This window comes from Vulpes vulpes, chromosome 14, assembly GCF_048418805.1.
Source record: "Vulpes vulpes isolate BD-2025 chromosome 14, VulVul3, whole genome shotgun sequence".
Classification (NCBI taxonomy): domain Eukaryota; kingdom Metazoa; phylum Chordata; class Mammalia; order Carnivora; family Canidae; genus Vulpes; species Vulpes vulpes.
In genome coordinates this window covers 120,094,669-120,121,328 of record NC_132793.1, presented here as the reverse complement: position 1 = coordinate 120,121,328, position 26,660 = coordinate 120,094,669, and the positions used below count along the sequence as shown (strand labels likewise).

General features: G+C 41.2%; 1 protein-coding gene across 2 annotated transcripts in view; it reads right to left on the bottom strand.

Moving 5' to 3' along the window:
• The window catches only part of RBM47 (RNA binding motif protein 47), a 148,941-nt gene extending 122,588 nt beyond the window's left edge, over window positions 1-26,353 (bottom strand). Inside the window, exon 1 of one of the 2 annotated variants that reach the window (XM_025998020.2) lies at window positions 25,944-26,353. In XM_025998020.2, coding sequence (XP_025853805.2) covers window positions 25,944-26,005 — 62 coding nt within the window. In that variant the 5' untranslated portion in view covers window positions 26,006-26,353. The remainder of the gene's footprint in view (window positions 1-25,943) is intronic. The other variant, XM_025998012.2, reaches the window with a different exon arrangement.
• Window positions 26,354-26,660: the final 307 nt, after the last annotated feature.

Sequence of the window (26,660 nt, the reverse complement as noted above, 5' to 3'; positions counted from 1 at the left end):
TACCCACTACCACAAAATACTTCATTTCTTCCCCCTCCCCCTCTTTTCTTAGCTCTTCCTTGGACTGAGATTTCAGTAGTAGGGAGTCTGCAAAACTTAGCATCAACATGAAATACAGGGGAGGCATCATTTCACAACCATCAGCTTATTTTCCTCTTACTTACACCAGCTCCATCACACTTTAAAGAAACTATACTATTAGATAATGTAAAGCTAGATTGTGTCCTTCAGGGTGCTTTCCTGAGTTTTTGGTTTACTAACCTCTCTATTCAATTTAACTTCAATGAAAAATATTTGGGACACCCTTTCATTATAATAACATTAAATAATCTTTCTATCCAATGACCCATCTTCATAAATGGAAGCCTAAATAATACCTGAGTACAGGAAAGAGACCCATGGAAGGCCACTTCAGATGTGCCTGAAACCCTGATAAATGTATATCCCTACTGATCCAAGGGAATACTTTAGAAAGTCATTTTTCCTCTCCTCCCCTCCTCTGCCCACTTCAAATATGAAAGTTTCCACTCTGGCCTCTTTTCTCAGCCAGAACTGTGGCTGAGCAAGGAACAGAAGAGACAGTATATTCTGCTATAGTCAGAGATATTTCTCCTGATTTGAGAGTGATAATGGAGAGATGAGGGCCATTGCGTAACGCTTCTTAGATTGGTTCTTTTGGAGATGTTTTGTAAAACATGTTCCGGTATCTTTCACATTTTTTGTACCGAGATAGCAAATCTGCATGGAGTGACATTGGACCGAGATAGGAAAAGTCAAGGCCTTGTGGGGCGGCAGTCTTCTAGAGCTGAAGACAGAGCTGAGACTCAAAAGTCATAATTGTACAAGTACACATATTACTGGAAGGGGTGTATCAACTGTCATTGCTACTAAACTCCTCTCCTTGGCATTCAAGGCCTTGCCTTGCCAGACCTTAACACTCCCCTCCATTCTCATCTCTCCATGACCCTTCATATATGGGCAAACTGAACTCTTTTCTGTCCTCTATTTTTCCACCTGATATCTCTGTCTCAGCACCTCATGCTGTCCCAGTGGCCTAGAATGTTTTTGCTCTAAATTCCATTGATTCAAATCCTTGTCTCTCCCTGCTACCTCCTTCGAGAAGCATTTCAAATTGTCCCAAAAAGGAAATCACCTCTCCTGCCTTTCCCTTCCAGTACCTTTTCTGTACCTCTGATAGCCTTTATGACACTCTAGTTTTTTTACCCTGTAGTATTTTCCATTTTGTCATTCCTTTTTTATTTTGCCAACTCACTTAAAAGCACCCTGAGTGAGATTAAAGTATCATTATTCTTTGTATTCCATCTTTATTTCTTTTAAAAATTTATTTATTGATTCATGAGAGACACAGAGAGAGAGAGGCAGAGACACAGGCAGAGGGAGAATCAGGCTCCCCGCAGTGAGCCGGATGTGGGACTCGATCCTGGATTCTAGGATCACACCCTGAGCCAAAGGCAGACACTCAATCATTGAGCCACCCAGGTGTCCCTGTATTCCACCTTTATTGACAGTCACCACGGATGGCCATTTCCTTCTCCTTTGCTAAGAAAACTACAAGGTCTCTTAGCTAACAGACGGACTGCCTGACTTCAAAGCCCAGAAACTCACCACTACACTATCGAGCGTTATTCAGCTATTACTGGAAGAGAAAATTATCAGTTGGGACAATTATCTGCATAATTCTGGCTTGGGAAAGGGGAAGATCATAGTAAAGAAATAAGGAAAAGGTATCACTACTATCACTTCTCTTTCTGCAAAAAAAAATTGAAATAGTCTCATAAACTATATAGTTTGTTTAAAAGAACATTTGTTCAGTCACTCCTTGCTGACTTTCGCCTATCTATCTGCAGCCAGTTGTAGATGTGATCTCTTGGTATGTGGTAAGCCAACATTCTAAGAGACAGAAGACAAGGAAAGTGCAAGGGAACGCAATGTGCCAAATCGGAGACGCAGGCAAAGCATATTGCTAAGCTAAGAACTTTCAGGAGAGGGGAGGTGACTATCCTTGGAACTGTTCTTTCTGTCACAGGAGAAATGGAATTTGCTGGTTTTATAGACACAAGGGTGGGAAAAGTGAGAGCAAAGGGGAAACCTTAAAGCAGAGGAATAAGACATTCAGTGATGGGGGCTGAGAGGGGAAAGGTCAATCATTGCTGGTCTCCTGAGACCAGAAAAAAGGAAAAAAATATCTAGGTTATTTAAAAAAAAAAAAAAAAAAAGGCCTTTTGTCCATATGAGCCTGCTCCTTCCTGGCCAAAGCATGTATACCTACATACCAATCTTGCCCCAGCCAGATTATTTACTCTGTGTTTGTGTGTGTGAATATGGCAGACAAGGGGTCAACAAACATTTTTTTGTTTGTTTTTATAAAAGGCCAAATAGTAAATATTTTAGGCATGGTAGGCCATATAGTTTCAGTTCCAGCTACTCAAATCTGCCACTTTGTACAAAGGCAACCATGGATGATACATCTTTACACTGAATGCCAATAAAATTCTATGTATGGACACCAAAATTTGAATTTCACATAATTTTCAAGTGTCACAAAAGACTATTCTTTTGATTTTTTTCTCTAACCATTAAGAACGTTAAAGCCTACGTATTATTTATGTGTATATGTCATATATAGTAAAGATAAGAAGTTGTGTCGGGAAATGGTAATCCTGCATTTAGAGTAGAGGTCACTTGGGAAGAGAGGAAGAGGGTTGGGATGAAGTCCACAAGGAGCTTCAGGTATCTCTCTAATGTGGTCTTTTGTTTTGTTTTGTTTTTTTGTTTTTGTTTTTGTTTTTAATGTGGTCTTTCTTATGTTGGACTGTGGACACAGGAGTGTTTGGCATACCACTCCTTGTAATTTTCAGTAGGTCTGAAATACTTTAATAAAACAAACACTCATCAAGCATGTGTGCTCAAGTTCATTTCTATTTTTGCAGTAAGGATTACATCAGTAAAAAATAAATAGCATTTGTGCAGGAAAAACCTATTATTTCAGCTTTTGAATCCTCATATAAGATTTTCATTAGGTTCTCAACAAATAAAAAAACAAGGTACCTGGCAACAATGAATTCACACCTCTTATCCAAAGTATCTTGGTTTTACTTCTGCAAAAAGCATTTTGTTTTCTCTAACAGCACCTTTTGATCAATTTAGCATACCAGCTGCTGGCATAACTCTACAAAATGGCATATTCTTAAGGCAAAGAATTATGCTAGGTCCCCAACAGTTGCTTTCTGAAAATTCTTTAGTGTATTATTGCATAGCAGAGTAGTGTGACAAGGATCAAAAGATTAGAAACAATTTCAATTAAGTCCTTCTGTCAATATAGGTAGAGGAATAACCATTTAATTTTGCCTCAATTTCCTTTTTTTTTTTTTTTTGCCTCAATTTCCAATGAAAAATAAAGTATGCATTTCATTGACCAAAATTACAGAACTTTAAAATGCTGTTTTAAAGACTCAAAAGGTCACAAATTCTCTGCAGGAATGAAAAACAGAAAATGATATAATGGGATAAGAGTACAAATTAAGCTACTTATAAAAACCCTTTTGATTTAGGGTCTCTACATTCTTCTTCTACCCCATCTCCAGCATCCTTCTGCCCTCTACTCACATGTGTTTAAACTGCAAATGAATTATATCAGAAAGTCCTTTGTCCAACAGCCTGAAGGAGGATCTGTCCTTATTGAACTGTAATTTTAACGGGCTTACCATCTTTAAGTTCAGCAAACAATTAGTACTGAAAAAGACCGTGCTTTATAACTAAAATAATTAGTTAGAAAAGAAGCCCTTTAAAGTTCAAATGCCCCAAAATAGAGAAAATAGTAACTTCAGAAGGGGGACTTTCACATCTGAATAACTAGTATCACCTCCAACCCAGGGAAATGGGGATTAGGTTGGACTAATCTTCAGTGTGGCAAATGATAAATGGCTGCAAAACTTTTGACACACTCCTCCCACTGAGAGGTGGGGTTTTCGTCCCTCCACGCGAACTTGGGTGGGCTCTGTGCCTGCTCTGACCTGAAAGCGACAACCTTTCCAGCTTCCAAAGTCACACCTGAAGAGACTGGCAGATTGATGTCCTCTCTTGAACACTCACCCTGTGAGTTCTTAGCTGACATGTAAGAAGTCCAACTGCTTCGTAGGAGAGACCTAATAGAAAAGTTTGAGACTGTCCCTGCCAAGGTACCAGGCATGAATGAAGCCATCCTGGATTCTAGGACCACACTAGACACAAGTTGAATACTACCAACAGATCCCTGTTGATGCATATATATATCAAAATAATCTTCCAGCTAAGCCTTACTTAAATCATGCCAAATCATGAGAGAGGATAGGTACTCATTGGTGGTTATTGGACTTACTAAGATACAAGGTAGTTTGTTGTACACCAATCAATCATTGGAGCCATTGCAACATTCTGGAACTAATGTAACCGCACACTTTTAATTTCTGGACATATGGCTTTCACTGGGAAGGGGGGATCTTCAGTGGTATTACTCTTGAGAGTAAAACTAGGTCCCACTGATGAAAATTAAGAGAAAGAGGATTCCACATAAATATATGAAAGACTTTTCCAGTATGGTTTTCCATTCCCAGCATGGTGTGTCTCATGGAAATGATGATCTAATGATCACTGAATGAATTCATGGCCAAGATAGAAGCAGTGAAGTAAAACAGCAACAAAACCCTTCAAGTTTAGAATCAAGAGGACCGTCTAGATCTCGTTTGCTCTAATTACCTGTATGTTTTACAGCAAATCTATTTGCTTACTTGTCAAACAAGGATATTAACAGCAACCTCAGAGAACTGTAATCAGTGCCTGGCCCATGGGAAGCTCTGGGTGTGCATACTTATTAGATCACAATTATCACTAACGCTGCAGAAGTGTTACTGCATTGGATGGAATGTTGAGCCAGAAAGCCCCTGTGGTCCTATCCAAGCGAAAACATGCTAGATGATTCCACGGCCACTCATGGAAAGTTTGTGTTTGCTGAAAGCTCAATGAAAGCAGCCCAAAACACTTTCAATTATAACTCAATCAAGTCCATGGCATTTTCTTTCTGTTAACTTGAGGTCATTTAATTTGTATTTCAGACCCCTAATTATTGAAGCAGAAAAACAGCAAAAGAACAATGGATTTAACTCACATGTCAAAAAAGCTTTGTTTGTTGGCTTGACATAATTAATTACAAAGCTTCCATTGTGGATGTATCATATAGATCATTCACCACTCTTCCCTCCATTAATGTCAACCCCCTTCCGCTCCTCTCTGTTCCTGGAGACTCAAAGTCCAAGTCCAACTGCCAATCCCATGTGGCCCAGAGTCACGGACAATACTTAGATGAAATAGTTTCAGTTCAGTCACTTAACCAACTCTGTGAGGACAAATTAAGAAATCTCTCTGGGCCTCAATTTCTCCATCTGGAGAATGGGGATAATAATGAATCATCATAAAGAAGTTCTAAAGATTAAACGGAATAATGACCCTATGATTCAAATGTTGCAAAACAAAATGCAATTATGAGTAGTTATTATTTTCATAGCCAAAACACAGCAGTAATAAATCCCAAGACAACTGAGACAAATGAAAACTGAGAGAAACAGCTCAGGATCTTAGGTTTGTCACTAGTTTCTCTGCTTATTTTTCATAACTGCTGTTTATTTCTTTTTGGAAGAAGGCTTTTTAACTTAAATCTTTTTGCTAATTACTTTTCTTTCCATTTCTTAAAATACAGACTTTTCATTGAAGTACAACACATATGAAGGAAATGTATAGGTTAAGAGACTACTTCTTAACTGAATTTTCACAAACTGAACATATATGTGTCACCAACACACCAAAAGTCCCCCCTCGGGTTCTCTCTAGCCACCATCCACCCAAGGCTGATCTGCTATCCTAATTTCCAACACCATAGATTTGTCTGTTTTTGAGCTTTATGCAAAAGGGGATCTTACATTTTTCAAGGTCTGACTTCTTTTGCCATTGTGTTTATGAGTTTTAAGCCTTTTTTTTTACATGCAATAATGCTGTTCATCCTCATTATATATGGTATCCCACTGAATGAAGAGACCATGTTTTTTTAACTCATTCTACTATTGATGGATATCTGGGTTGCATCCAGTTTGGAAATATTTTTAATGATGCGAAGGACATTGTTAAACGTATCTTTTGGTGAACATACATACAGGTTTCTATTGGGAATATACCTGCGAGTAGAATCACTGGTCCATAACGTAGGTATATTTTCAGATTTAATGGATCCCCTTTTTGGCACCAGGCATTTTAATCAGTGCTTATTTTATATTTCTCTCCCTGCTTCCAGGACCTCACTCCTTCATTTGACTTATGCACACAGCCAACCCTACTTAGCTTTGTTTAAAACAAAACAAAAGTATGGACCATGTTGGTTGTTTCAAAACCTTCTATGATTTAGGAATGCTGTAGTTTTAATACTATCACATTCAAGGTCTCTACTCTTTGGCCTTAACCAATCATTTATTCATTCAAAAAATAATGTCCCAATCTCGAGGCACCTTACAATCTGATAGGGACACACTAAATAAGTGACAGCAATACATGACAAGACATCTCAAAGCCAAATTCTGGAGGAATCCAGAGAATCTGAAAATATTTAAAGAGGAAAAATTATGTGAGCTCGTCCTAAGAAGGAAGGAAGGAAGGAAGGAAGGAAGGAAGGAAAGAAGGAAGGAAACAGAGAAAATGAGGACAAAGGAACAACATATATATTTTTAAGATTCATTTATTTATTTGAGAGAGAGAGCATTTGTGTGGGGTGGGGGGGGTGGGCAGAGGAAGAGGGAGAGGGAAAGAATCTCAAGCAGGCTCCCCACTGAGTATGGAGGATGATGCAGGGATCAGAGACCCATCTCACGACCCTGAGAGCATGACCTGAGCCAAAATTAAGAGTCATTTAACCAACTGAGCCACCCAAGTGCCCCAACATATTATAATGAAAAGGTATGATGAGTCCAGGCAGGAGGCAAGCATGTTTGACATGACAGCCACATGGGGTATCACTACTAGATATAGAGCTAGAGTGCAGACTGAAATGGAGTCTTGAAGGTCCAGTACAGTGTTTGAACCTTATCCTGCAAGCCCCGATATTTCAATAAATATGACACACCTGCCAGTGTATAAGTTGCTTTAGGTGCTAATGAGTACAGACATTTCTTTCTTTTTTTTTTTTTAAAGATTTTATTCATTCATTCATGAGAGACAAAGAGAGAGAGGCAGAGACACAGGCAGAAGGAAAAGCAGGCTCCATGAATGGAGCCTGATGCGGGACTCAATCCCAGCGCTCCAGGATCAAGCCCTGGGCCGAAGGGAGAAGCCAAACTGCTCAGCCACCCAGGGATCCCCCAGGCATTTCATTTTAATGGCCTGGTTTACTTAAATACCTATTAGAAAAGTACTGGGTTTTCTTTTAAGGTAGTGAAGTAAAGTTCCACTTTAAATAAATGTATTTAGGAGTGCCTGAGTGGCTCAGTCCATTAAGCATCTGCCTTTGGCTCAGGTAATAATCCAGAAGTCCTAGGATAAAGCCCCATGTCAGGCTCCCTGCTCCCTGCTTGGTAGGGAACCTGCTTCTCCCTTTCCCTCTTCCCACCTCCCCCCACCCACCACCTCCACTTGTGCTCTCTGGGTCTCTCTCTCAAATAAATAAAATCTTTTAAAAAATAATAAATAAATGTATTTAAGAAAACAAAATGGAGCTGAGTTTTAAAAAATATTAAATGATGATATAAGTGAAATATGGGTATGGGAAAAATGGGAAAGGTAGTAGGAAATGGTTGGTATTAGGAAACTAATATAGAAAGAAGGAGGAGGAGAGGTGCTTGGGTGGTTCAACTGGTTAAGCATCTGACTTGGTTTTGACTCAAGTCATGATCTAGGATCCTAAGACTGAGCGCCACATGGGAGCTCTTCACTCAGCACAGTCCACTTGGCTCTCTCTGTCCTCTGTCGTCCCCACCCTGACCTTCCACCTCAGGTTAATTAATTAATTAAATAATTTTTTAAAAAGAAAGAAAGATGAGATGAGAGAACAGGGAACAGTTTTGACATTGGAGAATGACACATAGATGACTCACAAGGATGAGTGCTGAGTGGAGGACACCCCACCTCTGGCCTCATCTAACATTCTCTCCTGCACCCCCTTTGCCCTTTAACCCCACCTAGACAGTTCTACAGACTGGGCTTGCCTTGCCCCATGACCTCACCTTCGTAGCAGAGCTGGATGGTGATTGAGCAATGCATTCTGGAGCCAGCCTGCCTGGATCTGGACCTCCACTTCCTGGCTAGCAATCTGGGTTAATCCCGATACATTCTTTGTTCCTCATATGCCACCTCACTAGGTTGTAACAAAAATTTAGGGGCAGCCCCAGTGGCTCAGCGGTTTAGCGCCTGCCTTTGGCCCAGGGCGTGATCCTGGAGACCGAGGATCCAGTCCCACATCGGGTTCCCTGCATGGAGCCTGCTTCTCCCTCTGCCTGTGTCTCTCATGAATAAATAAACAAAATATTTTTTTTAAAATAATTCAAAAAGTTACTATTTATAAAGGGCCTACAATGTGCCTGGCATTCAACAGGTACTATGCTATGTACATGTGTTCATTAAAATGAAGAGTCTTATCCACCTTAAAATCCACCATCCCTTCTATGCCCTGCCAAAAACCTTCTATTTATTCAAACTCCAGCTGAAACCAAATGCCCATCAACTGATGAACAAAAGTGGTATATCCATAGAACGAATTATTTTCACCCATAAACAGGAATGCAGAGCAGATACGTGCTAACAACACGGATGAACCTTGAAAACATACATGCTAAGTGAAACAAGCCAGATATAAAGGCCACATATTGTATGATTCTGTTTATAAGAAATGTCCAGAATAGGTAAATCCACAGAGATAGAAAGTGGGTTAGCAGTTGCCAGCGGGTAGGGGAGAGGGAAATGGAGAGTGGCTGCTTAACAGACATGGGGTTTCTTTTTCAGGTAATGAAAATGTTCTGGAATTAGATAGTGGTAATGGTTGCACAACTTTGTGAATAGACCAAAAACCACTGAATTTTACACTTCAAAATGGAGCGATTCATGGTATGTGAATTATCTCCAAGAAACAAACAAACAAAATCCAGCTGAAAGCCCATCTCTCCTCTGACTGCCCCTTCCTCTGGGTGCTCTGTGCAGATCCCACGCCTCATGATCCGGCAGGTCAGCTCTCCCCGCTGGAGTAGCTTGAAGGAAGAGGGTCCTGTTGATCTACAGCGCCCCAGAAGTTAGCAGCATGACCAGTCCCTCTGCGCTGCTGCAGTAAATGCTTGTATCATAAGCAGAACGTTACCACTTGAGGGAAGAGCAGGTGTAGGGAGTAATTTATTTCCTCCCATGTGCAGGCTCTGAAGTTCCAACCCAGTAGCAAAAGATCTCATGCCCCTACACAGAGGCCCAACCCTGTTCTGTATTAAGATTGTGTACAAAACAGCCTAAAAAGCCCTTTCTTTCGCCACTGAGATTGAAACAAGCTTAGACTTGGATTTCTTTCTCTCTCCTGTCAACTAGGCTTGTTTGTGCCGAGCAAACATGCAAATCCTGAATTTGGAGATTGTTGGAGCAGTAACAATGTCTGCTCTGACAATCACTGGCCTGCCAAAGCCATTGCTAGCAAAACAGGTACAATCCAAGACCCTGGCTTGGAAGCCACACTCTGGGTGTGCACATGTTAGGAAGTAAGTACGCGTAGCAGAAATCCCACGAGCATGGCACCGCTGAATGAAGGCGAGAGTCTTATATGTACATTCCTTAGAGTCAGCCTGCTAATCCCGCTGTCATCTCTGATTTGGAAAAGCAAGATGACACAAAACATGTGAGCTGTCTGCGACGTTTGATACACTTCCATCCTTTTCTTTTTATACATCCACTTTGTTTGGGGAGGCAGGTGTGAAAGAGAAAGCAACGAAAAACCTCAATTTACAACGCCTGGATTAAACTGTGGGTTCCATGTGAACTCAGCAATTTCTTCGAGGAGCCTCAGTGCCCACCTCCGTAAAAGGGAGACTTTGAACATCACAGGGATGGTGTGAGGATCACGTAAAGGGAGGGACCGTCATTTACAGAATTGCAGGGTGGTGTAGACACATTATAAAAGAGCTTAAAGAAAAAGTACACAAAATTTAAGAAGAATTCAGATTATTTTTCGTTTTTTAGTTTAGTTTTGTTTTCTAAATGTCTATAGCATAAAGTACATGCTTTGCCTATGAGACAAAATCCTTGTGATTAAGTTTCTTCCCATTCTTTCATCTCACCTCTCTGGACTGCCCCTCAAAGGGCAGCTACCTACAAGACTCATTCAAGAATCACCTCTAGGGGCGCACCTGGGTGGCTCAGTTAGTTAAGCGCCAGGATCGGGGATCCTGGGATCAAGCCCCACATCAGGTCCCCTGCTCAGCAGGGAGTCTGCCTCTCTCTCTCTCTCAATCCATCTGCTTCTCTCCCAGCTCATGCTCTCTCTCTCTCTCTCTCTCTCTCTCTCTCAAAAAAAAAAAAAAAAAAAAAGAATCACCTCTAATTCTGGAGCCACATTGCCAGGTTTCTAACTCTAGCTCTGTCAGTGGCTCTGTCAGTATTTACTAAGCTACCTAACTTGAGACAAGTTACTTAGCCTCTGTGCACTTCAGTGTTCTGGTCTGTGAAATGGGGATAATAATTGTATGTACCTGACAATGGGGTTTTTTTGCAGATTAAATGAGTTAATTTCTGTAAAGTGCTTTGGAATAGGACCAGCACTTAAGACATGCTATGTAAATGTGAAATACATTAAAGGTCTTATTTTTATGAGGACCTCCCTAAACATCTCCCTCTTCCCCTGCTATGCCTCTTCAGATTAAACTGATGCTATGGATTCCAGTAGTATCTAGAATATTTCATTCGTAATGTGTCTGTCTATACCAGACCATAAGCTCTTTGAAAACAGATCTTTTCTTATTTCTAGAAGATAAATGTAGGCACAAAATAGTTTTCAGCAAATCAATGGATGAATAAATACCCCTAGAAATATTCTATAGCTACTCTAGAATATTCTAGAAAAAAAAAACCCAAAGTACTATTTTTGTTGGCTTCTATGTCTTACCTTATCTGTGGGCTCCTTAAGAACCCAGAGTATTTCTTACCCATTTTGCACCTCCAATGCCTGGTCTAGAACCTACACACACTCAGTGAATAAATGGCTCAAGCTATTACAACCAAAAAGGCCAACAAAACACATTGCATTTTCAAGAATAGTTTTGCGAGCAAACTTAAAAGCATTACTCAAGACTTGGGGAAAACCACAGAGCATCTTACATTAATTTGTTCAGCATAAAGATATCAGGAATTCTATATGTACGTATATATACCTGAATATATACAATATACATATATAATATGTATATATGCATATATAATATACATAATATGTATATATAAAATATCATGAGGAACAACTAAAATAATCAAGCATTGGGTGTTAGCTTTCCATACAAGACATATGCCTCTTCAAAACACAAAGGTGAAGACTGAGATAAAATGGAACTCAAGAGGGGGCGCCTAGCTGCCACAGTCAGTAGAACATTTGACTCTTGAGCTAAGGGCCATAAGTTCAAACCCCACATGGAGCATGGAGCCTACCTACCTACAAAACACACACACACACACACACACACAAAACAAAAACAAAACTCAAATGTCAAAAGCATGAAGGAACAAGAGGGCCAGGGTACAATTAAATCAGCTGCATCTAGAAGCCTCGAAGTTAGCTTTTAGAGGGTAGTAAATTGTAGAACCAACTGTTCCTAAAGATAGAAGGCAGGGAAATGGACAGAAGTTCTCCAGAATGCAAATGAATTTACTTATCGTGGACCAATAATGTGTGGGTGTATAGAGATAATGGTATCTAGGGTCTTGTATCTAACTGACATTCAAAGAGCTGTAACTAAAAATTCCAGGAATTACCCTAAATGACCTGACCTGGCATAACACGAAGGGTGTTCCCTAATTGTAATTAATTTCTTATGGTAACTCGGTGAACTAAGCCTCCCTCAGCTAGGAACAACTGCAAACCTAAACATTTTCCCTAGATCTACAGGACGTTTATCTTTCTTCCCTAGATCTACAGGACGTTATATATCTATAAAAATGTTTCTTCAAAGGAAAATCTCAGCCTAGTACATGGAATTCATTTCTAGCCATCTTTTAATGTTTGTTGTCTTTCCAAGGCTGTTGACAGTGTGCCTATATACCAGCATGTATTTGTTTAATAGAGATCTTCTCTCTCCGTGGAGTTTAAAGCATTGTATAAGGATTTTCCATTTTAAATGAATTTAAGATCCAGACTTGATAAAACACAGGACACCTTCATTCTATTTAACCTAAAGCTTTCAACTGAAGGTATCTTTTAGGTCTGAAAAGATTCTAACAAACTTTCTCAAAGCCCAGCTCTGTTAGGAATTGCCAAGACAAGAAAAAGAAAGAAAGAAAGAAAGAAAGAAAGAAAGAAAGAAAGAAAGAAAGAAAGAAAGAAAGAAAAGAAAGAAAGCCTACCAAAATTATGTATTTTCATGATTTTCATGACATGAGTAGGACCTAAGGAAAAATTCTCAGAGCCTGAGAGTGCACATTAAGCACTGAACCCATGGCAAGGAGAAAAATAAACCATTAACTGCGGATTTTTTTTTTTCCAAACTATTAATTGGGGTCCTGGCAAACACCTGCATCCTAGGAACAGAATTCAGTTCAACTTTGTCCTAACCTTCTCCTCCAAATCCCTTCTCTGGCCTTTAATCTTCAGAAAGGAGATGGGTGTTAAAAACTAAAGGAAGAAACAGGGGAACCTGGATGGCTCAGTTGGTTAAGCGACCATCTCCTGATTTCCACTCAGATCATCTCAGTGAGCTCGAGCCCCACAGGGCATGAAGTCTGCTTAAGATTCTCTCCTCCCTCTGCCCCTCCTCACGGGTGCGCACTTGCTCGCTCTCTCTCTCTCAAAAAAACAAAAAAACAAAACAAACAAACAAAAAAAACTAAAGGAAGAAACACTATCTGTTCAAGGTGTATGGGGCTGTAGCAGTTGCGAGCAAAGGCTGGTCTAGGACAGCGTTTTCCAACCTTAGCACTACTGACATTGGGGGACAAGTATTTCTTTGTTGTGAGGGGCTGTCCCATGCATTGCAGGTTGTTTAACAGCATAGATGCCAGTACTACCCCACCCCCCACCAATGGTGGCAACCCATGTCTCCAGACATTGCCATGAGTACCCTGGAGGACAGTCTTCCCCAGCCGAGAAGCACTGGTCTAGAACCACCCTATATGTCACCAATATTCTCTATCCCGAATGGAATCCAGGAATCAAGTCTGTAAAACCTTTGCAAGATGTGGACAAGCCATGTAACCTAGCAGTTTTCCTCCTAGGATTCAATGCCATAGTGATCACCCTTCTAACTCAACTCCCTTCTGCCACTTGCTCCTACCACCTCCATCTTCCCTTTTGAGATTCCTTCCCCTTTACAGGTTTGAACCATGGAAGTAAAAGGACTTAGAAAAATTGGGGGTTGTGTAAAACATGTCTCATCTCAAATCTTTTTTTTTTAAGATTTTATTTATTTGTGAGAGACACAGGCAGAGAGGGAGAGAAGCAGGCTCCATGCAGGGAGCCTGACGTGGGACTCGATCCCAGAACTCCAGGGTCACATCCTGAGCCAAAGGCAGATGCTCAACCGCTGAGCCACCCAGGTATCCCTCTTCCCTCCTTGCTACTCAATTTTAAAGGCAGGGAAATCGAAAGCCAGTAAGGTGAAGTGCCATGTCCAAGGTCACGTATCTGCTAAACCAGCAGCAGATGTTGGTAAGAAGCCTGGGTCCTGGTGCAGGATTTTCCCAAATTTGACCTTATGTAGGCAGCTTTGCAACTGTCTGAATCCTGACCACTCTTTACTCTGGGCAGGTTGCTTGACCTAGCAGCACCTCATTTCCACACCTGCCAAATAAGGATCATAGTAGAACCTATTTCTTAAGGGTACTTCTGTTGGTTGAAGAAGCTCATGCCCAGCATACAGTAGGTGCTCATTCAATGTCAGCCATCATTATTAGCCACTGTTATTTTTTTGCTTTCAACTTTCAACTCCAAATATTTTCTTACAGATAGCTGTTCAGCAGTTACCCAGGGCAAGCCTCACTTCCTTCTTTCTCTGATTATCAAGGGTCCACAACATAGCAGCTCCTCACCAGTCTTTCATATTAAACACAGAATTTAAAGAAATGTGAAACCTTCAGACACTACATATCCTTTTTGAAAGTGACCCGTCTTGTGCATAAACCCAAATCACACCACTTGGCCCAATTAAGCAATAATAAATCTGATCATGCCTCATGGGCTCCAGGGTGTTGACACACCAGAATGCAAGGCTGCAGCCGTTGATGGTTTCTATAGGCATGATTACAAAACATTATCCACTGTAACTTCTTCTCCCACTTCCACTCACCCACCACTAATAATTGATGACTTTTTAAATCATTACATTTCTGGGCTGAAGTTTTCCAGTGCTTTTTAATAGTATTTTATTCCTACAGATTTAAAAATATATGCTTTTTTTTTCTTTTTTTTTTCTTTAGGAAAACCACTGATGGGGAGAAGGGCTGGCGGTGGTGGTACTAAAACATAAAACAGATAATGCTTCCCATTCCCCTAAGCCCCCAAAGCCATATACCTCATTTGCAATCACACCCCAAGGACTTGCTCTACAAGTCCAAAAAATGGGTTTGCTAGAGATACAAATCAGCCTTGCACAATGTAGTTGAAAGTGTGTCTACATTGGCCTCCAGTTCCCACTTACATAACATGCAGAAGTGCAGAGGACTCTTTGTAACATTAGGTAAGGAAGAGACAAGAAATACATTTGTGCATTCCAAATGGATCCATTTTTAAGCATCAACATGTACAGCCCGAATTTGCATGCCTGTAAGTGGTTATAACTCACAAAGAAATCCAGTTTCATCCCATATTTTTCTTTTGTAATATGGGATGAATCTTTGTTCATGAATGATTTATACTTAGTTTCCAATATTAAATGTTCTTCAATACTGATTGGAACATAATGTGAATCAAACATGTTTTTTATATTAAATACACATTTAATTATCTTGGCACATATATCAATATATAAGATATTAACTATATAATACAAATGTCAAGCATTTAATATTGAAATATTAAATACATATAGGATTAATTTGAATTAGAAAAGATTTTCAGTGGCTAAAATCATACTTTAGATTTTTTTTTTTAATTTATTTATTGGGGATCCCTGGGTGGCTCATTGGTTTAATGCCTGCCTTCAGCCCGGGGCGTGATCCTGGAGACCTGGGATCGAGTCCCTTGTCAGGCTCCTGCATGGAGCCTGCTTCTTCCTCTGCCTGTGTCTCTGCCTCTCTATCTCTCTCATAATTTATTCATGAGAGAGACAGAGAGGCAGAGACACAGGCAGAGGAAGAACTAGGCTCCTTGCAGAAAGCCCAGTGTGGAACTTGATGATTTCACAGTTGGTGAAATTCTTGCCACTGCTGAACAGACACTACAGAAAAAGGCAGGAGGAGGCACAGAAGAATCGTATGCTTCTCTCCATGTTCACTGCCAGCCTTTCTTGCCACATCTGCTAGGACAACCTCCCTCCAATCCAGGCTTCACCCAGCAGTCACTTATCTTTTAACTAGCAAACCACCTCTCATGGCTTTCCACTGGGCTCAGGAGAAACAAAATGCAGACTCTTTCCCATGGTCTTGACAAGCCTAAATACTCTAGGTCTCAGTAACCCCCAAACCCTACCTCATCCCCCTCTGCCCTTCACTCCAGCACTGCAGCATATCAGCCTTCTTTATGACCCCCAACATGCCAAGCTTTCCCAGGCTTAGGATCTTCATAAATGCTACTCTATCCAGTGAGGATCTTCCCATCCATCAGACACCTTCAGCATCCAGCTTCCTGGAGGAGACTTCTTAGACCACCCAGGTAGGAGAGTCCCACTACTATCATCGATTTAGTACTTAGTTCCTTCAGAGTACTGAATCCCAGCTACACCCCTAAGAAAGCCCCTTGAGGGCAAAGAACTTTTATCCTCCCCTGCATACCTGGTACCTAGTGTCTGGCACATAGCAGCTACTCGACAAATAACAGCTGAGTCTCTATCTACATAAGAAAAATAGGTCTTTCACTGTCTAGTTTATTAAATCATTTTAGTTCATATTTACCTTTTGTTTTCAAGTGTACCTATTTACTAGGTCTGTATTTTGATAAATTTTTCTAACTTATAAATAATGACACCAGCTCTGTCTACATAGTACATTGTTAAAGATAAGTCTAATTTAACATTTGTGTGTTATTCTCTTTTTTTTTTTTTTTTAATTCATGATAGACACAGAGAGAGAGGCATAGGCAGAGGGAGGGAGCCTGATGCGGGACTTGATCCCAGGATCATGACTGAGCCAAAGGCAGAGACCCTCAACCACTGAGCCACCAGGTGCCCCTGTGCTGTTCATTTTTAATGTCCCATTCAGTACATATAGTAAGAAGATGATTTGCAGGAAGTACTAGAATTATTAGCTGTTTATTACATATATTTAGTTTTTTTAATTTCCCAACAAATTTTCCAGGGACTCTTAATTGCAATGATAGCTTCCAAACCAACTTGGAGGTGAAAAAAAATCCAAATAATTCTCACTGGGCCACAAGCCATGATCAACAAAGGTCCAAAGTAAATCCAGGATCTTCACCATACCTTCAGCAGAACGTATATACTATTGCCTTTTTAATGCAAAGAACCTTGCTGGACAGAATAGACGCTCACCTTGAGAGCAGTTCTAGTGTTTCCAAGCTTAATAGCCACAGTTATACTAGCCTTTGGAGAAGCTCTTTCCAGTGCCATGGGGTAGCTCTAAAAAAGGCAGGTGGACACACACAGAGAGCTGTGCCACTGAGGACCGAGAAGTGCAGTTTTGCTGAACCAAGTTAACCATGCAAAGGAGACAAGGAGGCCAGGGCCAGCAAACAAATACAACAGATCAGAGAGTTGTTATGCCACTCAGTAGAAGGAAAGAGCAAGGTTTTGTGCAAAGGTGCTGGGGAAATATTAAAGATGCAGACAACGACACTACCACTCTCGTTGCATGCCATGTCAAGGCAAAATACCTAAGTGAGCTCTATCTACAATCAAGAAAAATCTAGATGGAGTCCTGTAACAGCAATAGGTATTTTTGGCAAAATCTCAAAGGTTAAAAGAGATAGTTAAAAAAACAACAACTCAACAGTTACTTCCAGAACAATCATTAATTATAATTAAATGACAATAGAAAAAGTAATAAACTATATAATAACATGAGTTAGACAAGTAATTATCTGTAGGGCATGCAATTCACAAGACTGGTTCAAAACAGGGCTGTAAGAATTAGATGGAAATCACAAAAAGATTGCCAAATATGAGGCTTTGATTTGGAAACAGAGTAGAGCTGAAATGATTGCGCCATCCCCACACTCAGCCCTACCTTGCTCTTTACTTAGTCATCAGCCTCCATCAAGGTCTCCTGGTGGCACAGAAAATAATGAAACCAGAGAAAAACATGGCAGCTTCATAGGAGAGGTCTGGGAGAAAAATCAGGCTTATTCAGAAAGATGTGTTCATGGCTGTATTTTGAGTAGAACACTCAGTCATATTTGTGCTGTCCCAAAGCCTGTGTGTTTTCTTCATTCATTCATTCATTCACTCAACAAATATTTACTGAGTAGCTACTTTGTGGTAGACTCCACTCTAAGGTACTTGGAATACATCAATAAATGAAGCAGACACTCTACTGGGAAGAGACAATCATTCTACCATCATATAGCATGTTAAGAAGTACCAAATAAAAAAATAAAGCAGGGTAGGGAGATAGTGCCAACAGGAAGGAGAAAGTACTGTTTTAGATAAAGGAAGGAAGAACAAAGACTTGAAAGAAGTGAAAAAGTGAGCCATGCAGATATTTGGGGGAAATGGCTCAGAGGGAGGGAGCAGCTAGTGCAAAGGCCCTGAGGCATGAAACAGTGGCTAAAGCAGAGTGAGTAAAGGACTGAGTAATAAGAGGTAATGGGACTAGAAATATAGTGCCTCACTGGCTGTCACTGAGATGCAGAGGGGGTATCTCAGCAAGGGACTGACATGATCTGCCTTCTGTTTTTAAATAGTCCTTCTGGGGGTACCTGGGTGGCTCAGTCAGTTAAGCATCTGCCTTTGACTCAGGTCAATCTTGGGGTTCTGTGATCCAGCCCAACATGGGGCTCCCTGCTGAGCTTCTCCCTCTCCCCCTTGCTCTTGCATGTTCTCTCTCTCTCTCTCTCTCTCTCTCTCTCTCTCTCTCTCTCTCCCTCTCTCTTAATAAATAAAATCTTCAAAAAAAAAATTTCCTTCTAGGGGTACCTGGGTGGCTCAGTCAGTTAAGTGTCGGACTCTTGATTTTGGCTTAGGTCATGATCTCAGGGTCGTGAGATCGAGCCCACAAGGGATCCACACTCAGCTCAGCACGAAGTCTACCTGAGATTCTCTCTCTCTCTGCCCTTCCTTCTGCACTCGTGCTCTCTCGCCCTCTCTCTCTCAAATGCATAAGTAAAATTTTTTAAAAAATAAACCTTCTAGACACTATATCGAGAACAGTGTAGGGGTAAGGGCAGAAGTGAAAGCAAGGAGAACAGAAAGCAAATTCTGCAGTTCCAATGACTAGTTCACCGACTAGTTCTAGTCGGTAGAGAAAGGGAAGACCCGTGACAGATTACTAGGATGTGTGAGAACAAGGGTGTTACCATTAATGTCAGGGTCTGTGTGCCTCCTACAGTCACTACCGGGGAGCGACTCCTTCTAGGTTCCCCTCTGAGAAGATTGCTGAGAGAATATTCCAAGATCCCTGCCTTCCCAGGCTTGGTCTCAGGGCTGGGAGTGCGTCTCTGCAGATGGAGCAACTGCAAAGACAGGACACACATCTGAGCTGGTAGTTTGTGTTTACTCACTGGCAAATCTACATAGAACTTGAGGTGGATCCTGGAACACACAATGAAGGGCAAAGAGCAAAGGAGGTGCCTGAGCCAAACTATTGTTTGCACTGAGTGCGAAGAGCTAACTGCTAGCCTCTTCCTGGATTCCCTTTGCTCTGCAAATAGGATTTTTCACTACAGGCAACTCTCTCAATGCTTCTTGATCATCTGTCCTCCTTCCTCACCACTTTTCCTCAGCCAAGAGTACAGTACCAGGCCACTGATAAAACCACACCATTGTGGCTCACGGATCTGTGGGTTCACCTAACATTATTTCCTCTCCTGGAGCTCTCTGTTCTCTGTTCATTTCCCCTAATTTGGGGCAGATGCACTTTTCCCTAATAATTATCTAATAAATTTCTCCTAATTTTGAGAAAATGCCTTTCTTCGTTTTCTCATAGTTACCTAGCAACAAGTCTGAGCTTTTTGAAGGATGTTAAAGAGCAGAGAAAAGAGGTATAAACTTTTAAACAATGCAGTGGGCACCCAAGCACTGTAAAAATTCAGCCCTTCCCTACCCCTGACCTTCCCCACCCTGTCATGCTTTCAGAGGCTGGGCAGTGGATAGGGCTTCTGTTCTGGCTCAGTCCTGTCTGAGTTCACTACAGCTCTAACATATTTCCTCTAACAACTTTTGGTAAAATGCTTGTGGAAAAAGAAAGAAGTCCTGCAAATACAAGGCGCCTGGCTGGCTCAGCCCATAGAGCATGGAACTCTTGATCTCAGGGTCCTAAGGTCAAGCCTCACACTGAAGCTAGAGCTTACTTTAAAAAAAAAAAAAGTATATACTACATATCCATGGAATGCAAATATGCCATTATTTTACATTGCAATGCATCTGGACAAAGAAATTCTTATTTATTGGGCACTCAACTATAAACTAGAGACATTGACAGATACAAATATTATTTAGACACAAATCCTATCTCCAAGGAACTTAATTTGGGTTTGACAGGGAAAACAGTGAATCTACAAAAGAAGTGATATAAAATGCCATGAGAAGTACACAGATAAGGCACTGTGGCAGTTCTAAGAAAGTCCCATATTATATAGCATGATCATGACTAGTTAATACTAACCAACAAAAGTCACAATAGGAACTATTTAGGTTTGCTATATTTAGGTTTTTTTACACAGAATATTTCTATTTTACATTAGCCCTGAGAATTTTTTTTAATTTTATTTTTTGAAGTAATCTGTACACTCAATGTGGGGCTTACACCTACAACCCCAAAATCAAGAGTCACATGCTCTACTGACTGAGCCAGCCAGGCACCCCACTATTTCTGAGAATCTATACTCGGTTTTCAGCATAATACCCAATGGTCTCTCACCAACAGATATAACAGTATTATTCCTTTTGTCTCTAATCAACATCTTTTTGTTTCCCTAGAGAAAGAGGGGGAAAAAATGTCCCTTGGTGATTCTAGATAAAATTTTCTCCATACAACTAAATACAAAAACCAAAAGTAACTTAGCAAAATAGTGCCTGTGTACAATGGCAATGGCCACTTGTTCAAAGCCAAACAGAGAGGTTAGGAAGAGAATCCTGGCTTCCAACCAGCAAAAGAGCTCGTGTAAAAAAACTCTTACATGAAGTAGGGTGGTGAGATAAGAATTCAAACACAGAAACATCAAAACATGATATGTATGCGTATCACGTTGACTATGTACCAGGTTATATTGACTACTCACCCTGTGGCATTCAAACTGCTCATACAGTAATCTGTTTAATCCTATAACAGCCCTGTAAAGTGGACATTTTACAGTTGGGGAAACTGAGTCCCGGGGGGGTTGGTTTTCTTCTTTTTTTGTTTTATTTTTTAGGTAACCACCTAATGTCCTCTGGCTCATAAGTGGCAAAAGCAGGATGTGAATCAAGGCAGTCCATACTCTTAGCCACTCTGCCAAGGAGTTTGAATTTAACGCAATCGTCATCTGTTTTCCCCAAACTGTCATTTTCACTCTGGCTAACCATCTTTTCTTTCTTTTCACCTACGACCAAATTTTGCTGATTACCTTATGAACAAACTAATCCACAGAAGTGAGCTCTCCTCTGCATCAGCATGCTGCAGTTTTGGTCTTCTATCCTCTAACTGAACTCCAAGGAAAACCATTATATTCTTCCCTGGGAAAGTCTAATATAGTGAGATCATCTGCATGGAGAAATAGATCATAGATAGCAGGTGGTAGAGTAAACACACACACACACACACACACACATCAGGTCATTGAATTTTCTGTTAATAATAAGTTTCAGTGCCCCATTGAGTTTCCTGTGCCACCAAATCCTCCCAGTTACAGTTACACAAAGGCAACTTTGTCTTGGGAAGTCCACTGAGAAGATGGGCCTAATCTTGGCAAGAGCTTGGTGTACTGAGGACTGTGTTATTATTTTTAAAAATAAATGACAACAAACAGAAAGAAATATTAGTTAAGCTGTCTTTTCAAAAGTCACAGTGCTATCATCATCCTGGACATGGATTTCCACTTTTAGAAGATGAATATTTGACCTGAGCTGGAAAGGCCCAAATAACCATTTGCAGAATGGGCGTCAAATCGATCTATGAGAATTAGCACCTGAAAAAAAAAAAATCTTCTTCATTTTATTAAATACTCTTTTTTTTCTTTTGGCACGATGTAAAATGCTTTACAAAAATGATTGAGCCAGGTCTCAGCGCTCTGAAAGGTAAATATTTTTATTATAATTTTTACAGGTTGGCATTTCCTTGGTCAGGTAGGGGCATCCTGTTCCTGTTTCAGTGCACAATGCCCCACATTCATTGTACCCCCACCCACTGCCCATTGGCACATATAGTTAACTCTTGCTCACCCACGTGTGGATTACCCATAGTTTCTGGGATCAAATTGTCTTTCTCCCCAGGGGATTGAGGAATATGAGCAAAATTGACTATTAGCCAAAGCAAAGCACAGTCCAGAGGCTAAAACTATGAGCAACTCCCCTTTCATTCAACATGTACACACCTGGCATTTACCACGGTCTTGGCACTGGGCCACCATGTTCCTAAGAATCACAAAAGTACAGCACCCCCAAAGACAAATATCATGATTTGAGGAGGCTGGAGATTGCTTTTGTGATGAACGTGAATGGCTGTAACTTATAAATAAGGTATTTTGTACTATCAGGAATCTGCTGAGACTAAAACATTGACATTTTCCCAAAAATCGCAAAGGGTTTTCAGGGTTACCCCAGCACTTTGTTTTCTCCTGATGTCATCTCTCTTAAATGGCCTTCGAAAAAGCAGAGATAGTACTTTTGATTTCTAAAATGACTCCACTCTTAAGACATGATAGGGTTTATCAAAAGAGCAACCATAAACTACAATCAATCATTTCTGGCACAGTATCAGTTTACGTATGCTCTGTATTTCACAAACACATAAACCGCGTACTTCTAAATGTACCTACAAATCATTTTTGCACAAATGAAATTCCTGTGATGACAACAACTGAATATTCACAACAAAACAGAATGTTCGTTTTATACTCATATGCTATATAAACTGAGCTGTGATTTTTTTTTTTTCTGCCGGGTGTCCTTAAACCACAGCAGAAAGTAGAGAAAAGACAGAGTGGAACGCAGTAAGATGGATGCGAGTTTCTTTTGTAATCAGTTTACTTATGGTCCTACCAAGGGATATCTTGAGCCCATTCAAATTAGCCATCTATTGCAGTGTGCTGGGAACATTTCAATTACAAAAGGGGGGCAGAGGTGAGCCTCAAATTCCTATGGTTGCCAGTTCACCTGCCACGGTTAGAGGGCATTAATAAATCTCCATGGGAGCTTTCTGGTGAATTCCATGTTACCAACAGTGTTGGGAACTCACCTATTTCTTGACCGTGTACTCCTCCAGAAACTCTCCCTTTCTACTTTTCCTAGAAAATTCCTCCCTCGCCCCTTTTTCAGGACAAAATAGAAAAGGTTCTAAGAAGAAGGGACACATCAACTGTAAGAGGAGATGATCTTGGCCCTCAGTCTCCTCTCCCCCATACAGATGCCAATAGAAACGAAAGGGAAGCAACTCTGAGATAAGTAGAAACCACCAGAAATCAAGTGCAGACCACCTTGGGAGAGTTTTCCTGACGAGATGGTTCAGACCACACACAACAAGTGGCAAGGCGCCATTTCCCCCTAAATCCCTCCAGCCTGAGGTGGTTCTAACAACTCGAGGTGGCAACTGAACAATCACCCATTGTCATTCCCACCACAGTTCTCTCCTGGAGAATCTAAAGGCCTCCTACCTCATAATCCAAGTCATTCCTGCCTTGCCCCTCTTGAAAGTCTTTTTCCAGTTGTTCTTTGAGGCAATTACTCCAAGCAGGTGGTTGTTTGACTCACACGTCTCTTACAACACGAAACCAGAAAATTGACAGCATCATAAGACACAGAAACAGCTCCCAAGAGGAAAACTATATCTCTTCATCAGACCAGTGGTTGAGACATGCCAATAATCTCCAACTCAGAACCATTCTGACAACCACTTTGAAAACTGCAGTCACGTCTTCCTAGTAACTCAAATGTTCAGCACACAAAATCTAGATTCAGGCAAAGCACATCCTTTTTCTAAATCTTATGAATCCCAAACCTAAGCCCTCGTCAGAGTAAGTTTTTCCTAGGATCATGCATCCTCTGGGAAAACCTAATCACCGTTTCACTTGAACCTCTTGTCCATTTTTGAACTCTCCTACACCTATTCCTCTGCCTGTTCCTGAAAAACCAGAAGGGCTTGGAAATGTGGAGCTGGAATCTTGTCTGAAACAGGCAAATACTTTCCTATAGCAGTCAAAGCTCAATCATCTATCTGAGACTCTTGATCTTAATCTTCAGATCAAGAGTAGGATTTGGAAAGTAAATGCGTTTTGTGAAAAAAATAATAATTTCATCTACTTTAACCTTCTAATCTTTGTTTAACTTACCTAAACAGGTTCCACTACTAATAAACCAAAGAGAACAGTCCAATCTGAATATTCTTATCATGTGAGGGGAAAAAATGTGAGTAGTCTTAAACACTAGTTGGAGCAACTATACAGGACTCGTGTCCAGAAGCACAATTCCCTTGCTTTCTATCTTGATTCTATCTTCAGTGTCACCAACTGTTTTGGTCAGAATCTTTCCAAAATTTAGCCCAGAGCAGAAGAGGAGGGAATCAAAAACAAATATATTGACTATTAAAACAATAGAGTTTGGAGTATAATGATAATGCCATAATCTCAATTCTACAAGTTTCAGAAAACTCACTAGCCAAGAGGAAGCTAAAGTGTCTTCAAAATTTAACTCATTTTTCCACATATGTTCAAAAAAGACCCTTGAACAGATGAATTTAGGAGTAGCCTAGTCAGGTAAAGAAGCATGACAGTTAGGCTAGCAGCTTTGTCGCTGTCAGCTTATTTCCTCATTTAACAACTATTGAACGTTAATAACGAAGCTAGGCTTTTGTGAAATTCTGATTCCTCATTCTCCAGTACGCAGTTATTAAGACAAAGAGGCCAACAGTACGCATATCAGAACAGGGTGAATGAAGGATAAGGCGGACAAGAAAAGATACAAAAACCCACATTTCTTTCTCTTCGTCCTGTCTCACTTTCAGACTGAGATGGTTTTGTTTCCCTCCAAGATTTCAGATCATCAATCTGACAAAGATTGTTTAAATAAATAGCAACACAAACTCCCACAAAGCGCTATCTCATTGCCATATCCAAGAGGTTGTGTTTTATGCCACTGACAACCTCTCACCGTTTAGAATCCAATGGGCACCTGCAGTCCTCAAACGCTCTTGGCCTGAACGCAGTCCTGCTTAAAACTGTGGCGACTTCTTCACGTTTTGGGCTGTCAACCCTTTGCTTTTTTGCTCCCCCGAAAAACGTGTGTGACTCTGGCATTAAAACTTTTAAAGAACACTCTTTTTTTTGCTAAGTGAAATAAGTTAGAGAAATAAAGAACACATTTCTAATCTGCATTCCTGCTAAAGACAAATGAGTGAGTCATTCAGATGCCACTAGAAAAAAATTGCTTGATTTTTCATAAAAACCAGTGTGGCCTATAAATAAATACCTTGAGGACACTATCTTTCTATCACTTTGATAAGCCTCTAGAAAGAAGCCACATCCCCAAATGTCCTGGGACAGTATCCAAGAGTAGATAAACTTTTACCTAATTAAAAAAAAATAATAACTTATTTATTTGAAAAATTCCCACGTCATTTATTTTAACTGATTTCTTAAATATCCGGTGACTGGTGACTCGTCAGCTGTCATAATCCATCAGGCCTACGCTTTTACACAGATTCGATTCCTAACTTTTAAACAACTAAGCCCCGTGCTCAGTGTTACCTTTGGAGGTAAATTACTGCAAGAAGACATTCCTCCTCATTCCCGCCCCCCCTCACCTTAACACTTAAATGAGATAGATGCCCGCCCGAATATTTCCTCAATCTCACTTTAATTGACTGATTCTACAAGTCACCTGTGCCTCTGCATGGCCCAATTATGTGTTTTCAAAGGTGGGGAGGGAAAAAAAAAAATCTGTTTCTTGCATGGAAGAGGTTTCCTCACCAGAGGAAACATGAGGGGGCTGACTATATGATTTTTCTGCTTTTCCAGAAGCTGACGCTTTTAAGATCCTTTTTTGAAACCATTTCTTTCCCACTAAATATATCAGAGTTTGCACGGAGAGTGTTACCAGGAGATCAGAGCTGAAGAGAGAAAAAGTAAAAAAAAAAAAAAAAAAAAAAAAATCCAAAATTGGGACCCTGACCTTCGGATGCAGGGAAGGTAGTCCGAGGATTGGCAAAGCCCACCTTACCTTTGCAAAGTACCTGGAGTCGCCCACTTCGGAAATGAACACCATTCACAGCCCCGTAGCATCGGACACAGCGAGGAAGTAACCTACAACATCTTCTCGGCCTCCCTCTTTTTAATGTAAAACCAGAATAAGGAGTGTCCAGCTACTCCCCGCCGCGCCGCTTAAAGCAACAGATGGGCTGAGGCTGAGCTCCCGGAATGCCCGCGCCCCGGACACCCGCGCGGGGGAAACTCTCGACGGGGCCAAGTCCCCAGGCGCCGGCTCCTCCCCGGCGCGGAGCGGGAGGCGGCAGCGGGGACCCGAGGGCAGCTCCCGGGGGCGCGGGGGGCGCGGGGGCCGCGCAGTCCCCTCCCCCGCGGGAGCGCGAGCCCGACTGCGCGGGGTGCAGCCCGGGGGCAGTCGCCGAGCCGCCCCGGGAGCCCGGCGGCGTCGGGTCCGCGAGCTCCGCGCGGTGGCCTCCGCCCTCCTCCCGCCGCCCTCCCCCAGCCCAGGCCATTCGCCTCACAGTAGCCAGGTTGTCTCTCGTCTACTCCCTTCCCTTAAACTCACCAAACCAGATTTTTACTCCCAACACCGGCAACTTCCCGTAAATCTGCACTGAAATTTTATCCTGCTCGCTGAGCCTCCGCTGGCGAAAGGCCAGTGCAACATTCCTGTTGTTTTAGGAGCGCAGATACCTTGGCTGAAGGTTACCCCCACCCCACCCCACCCCACCCC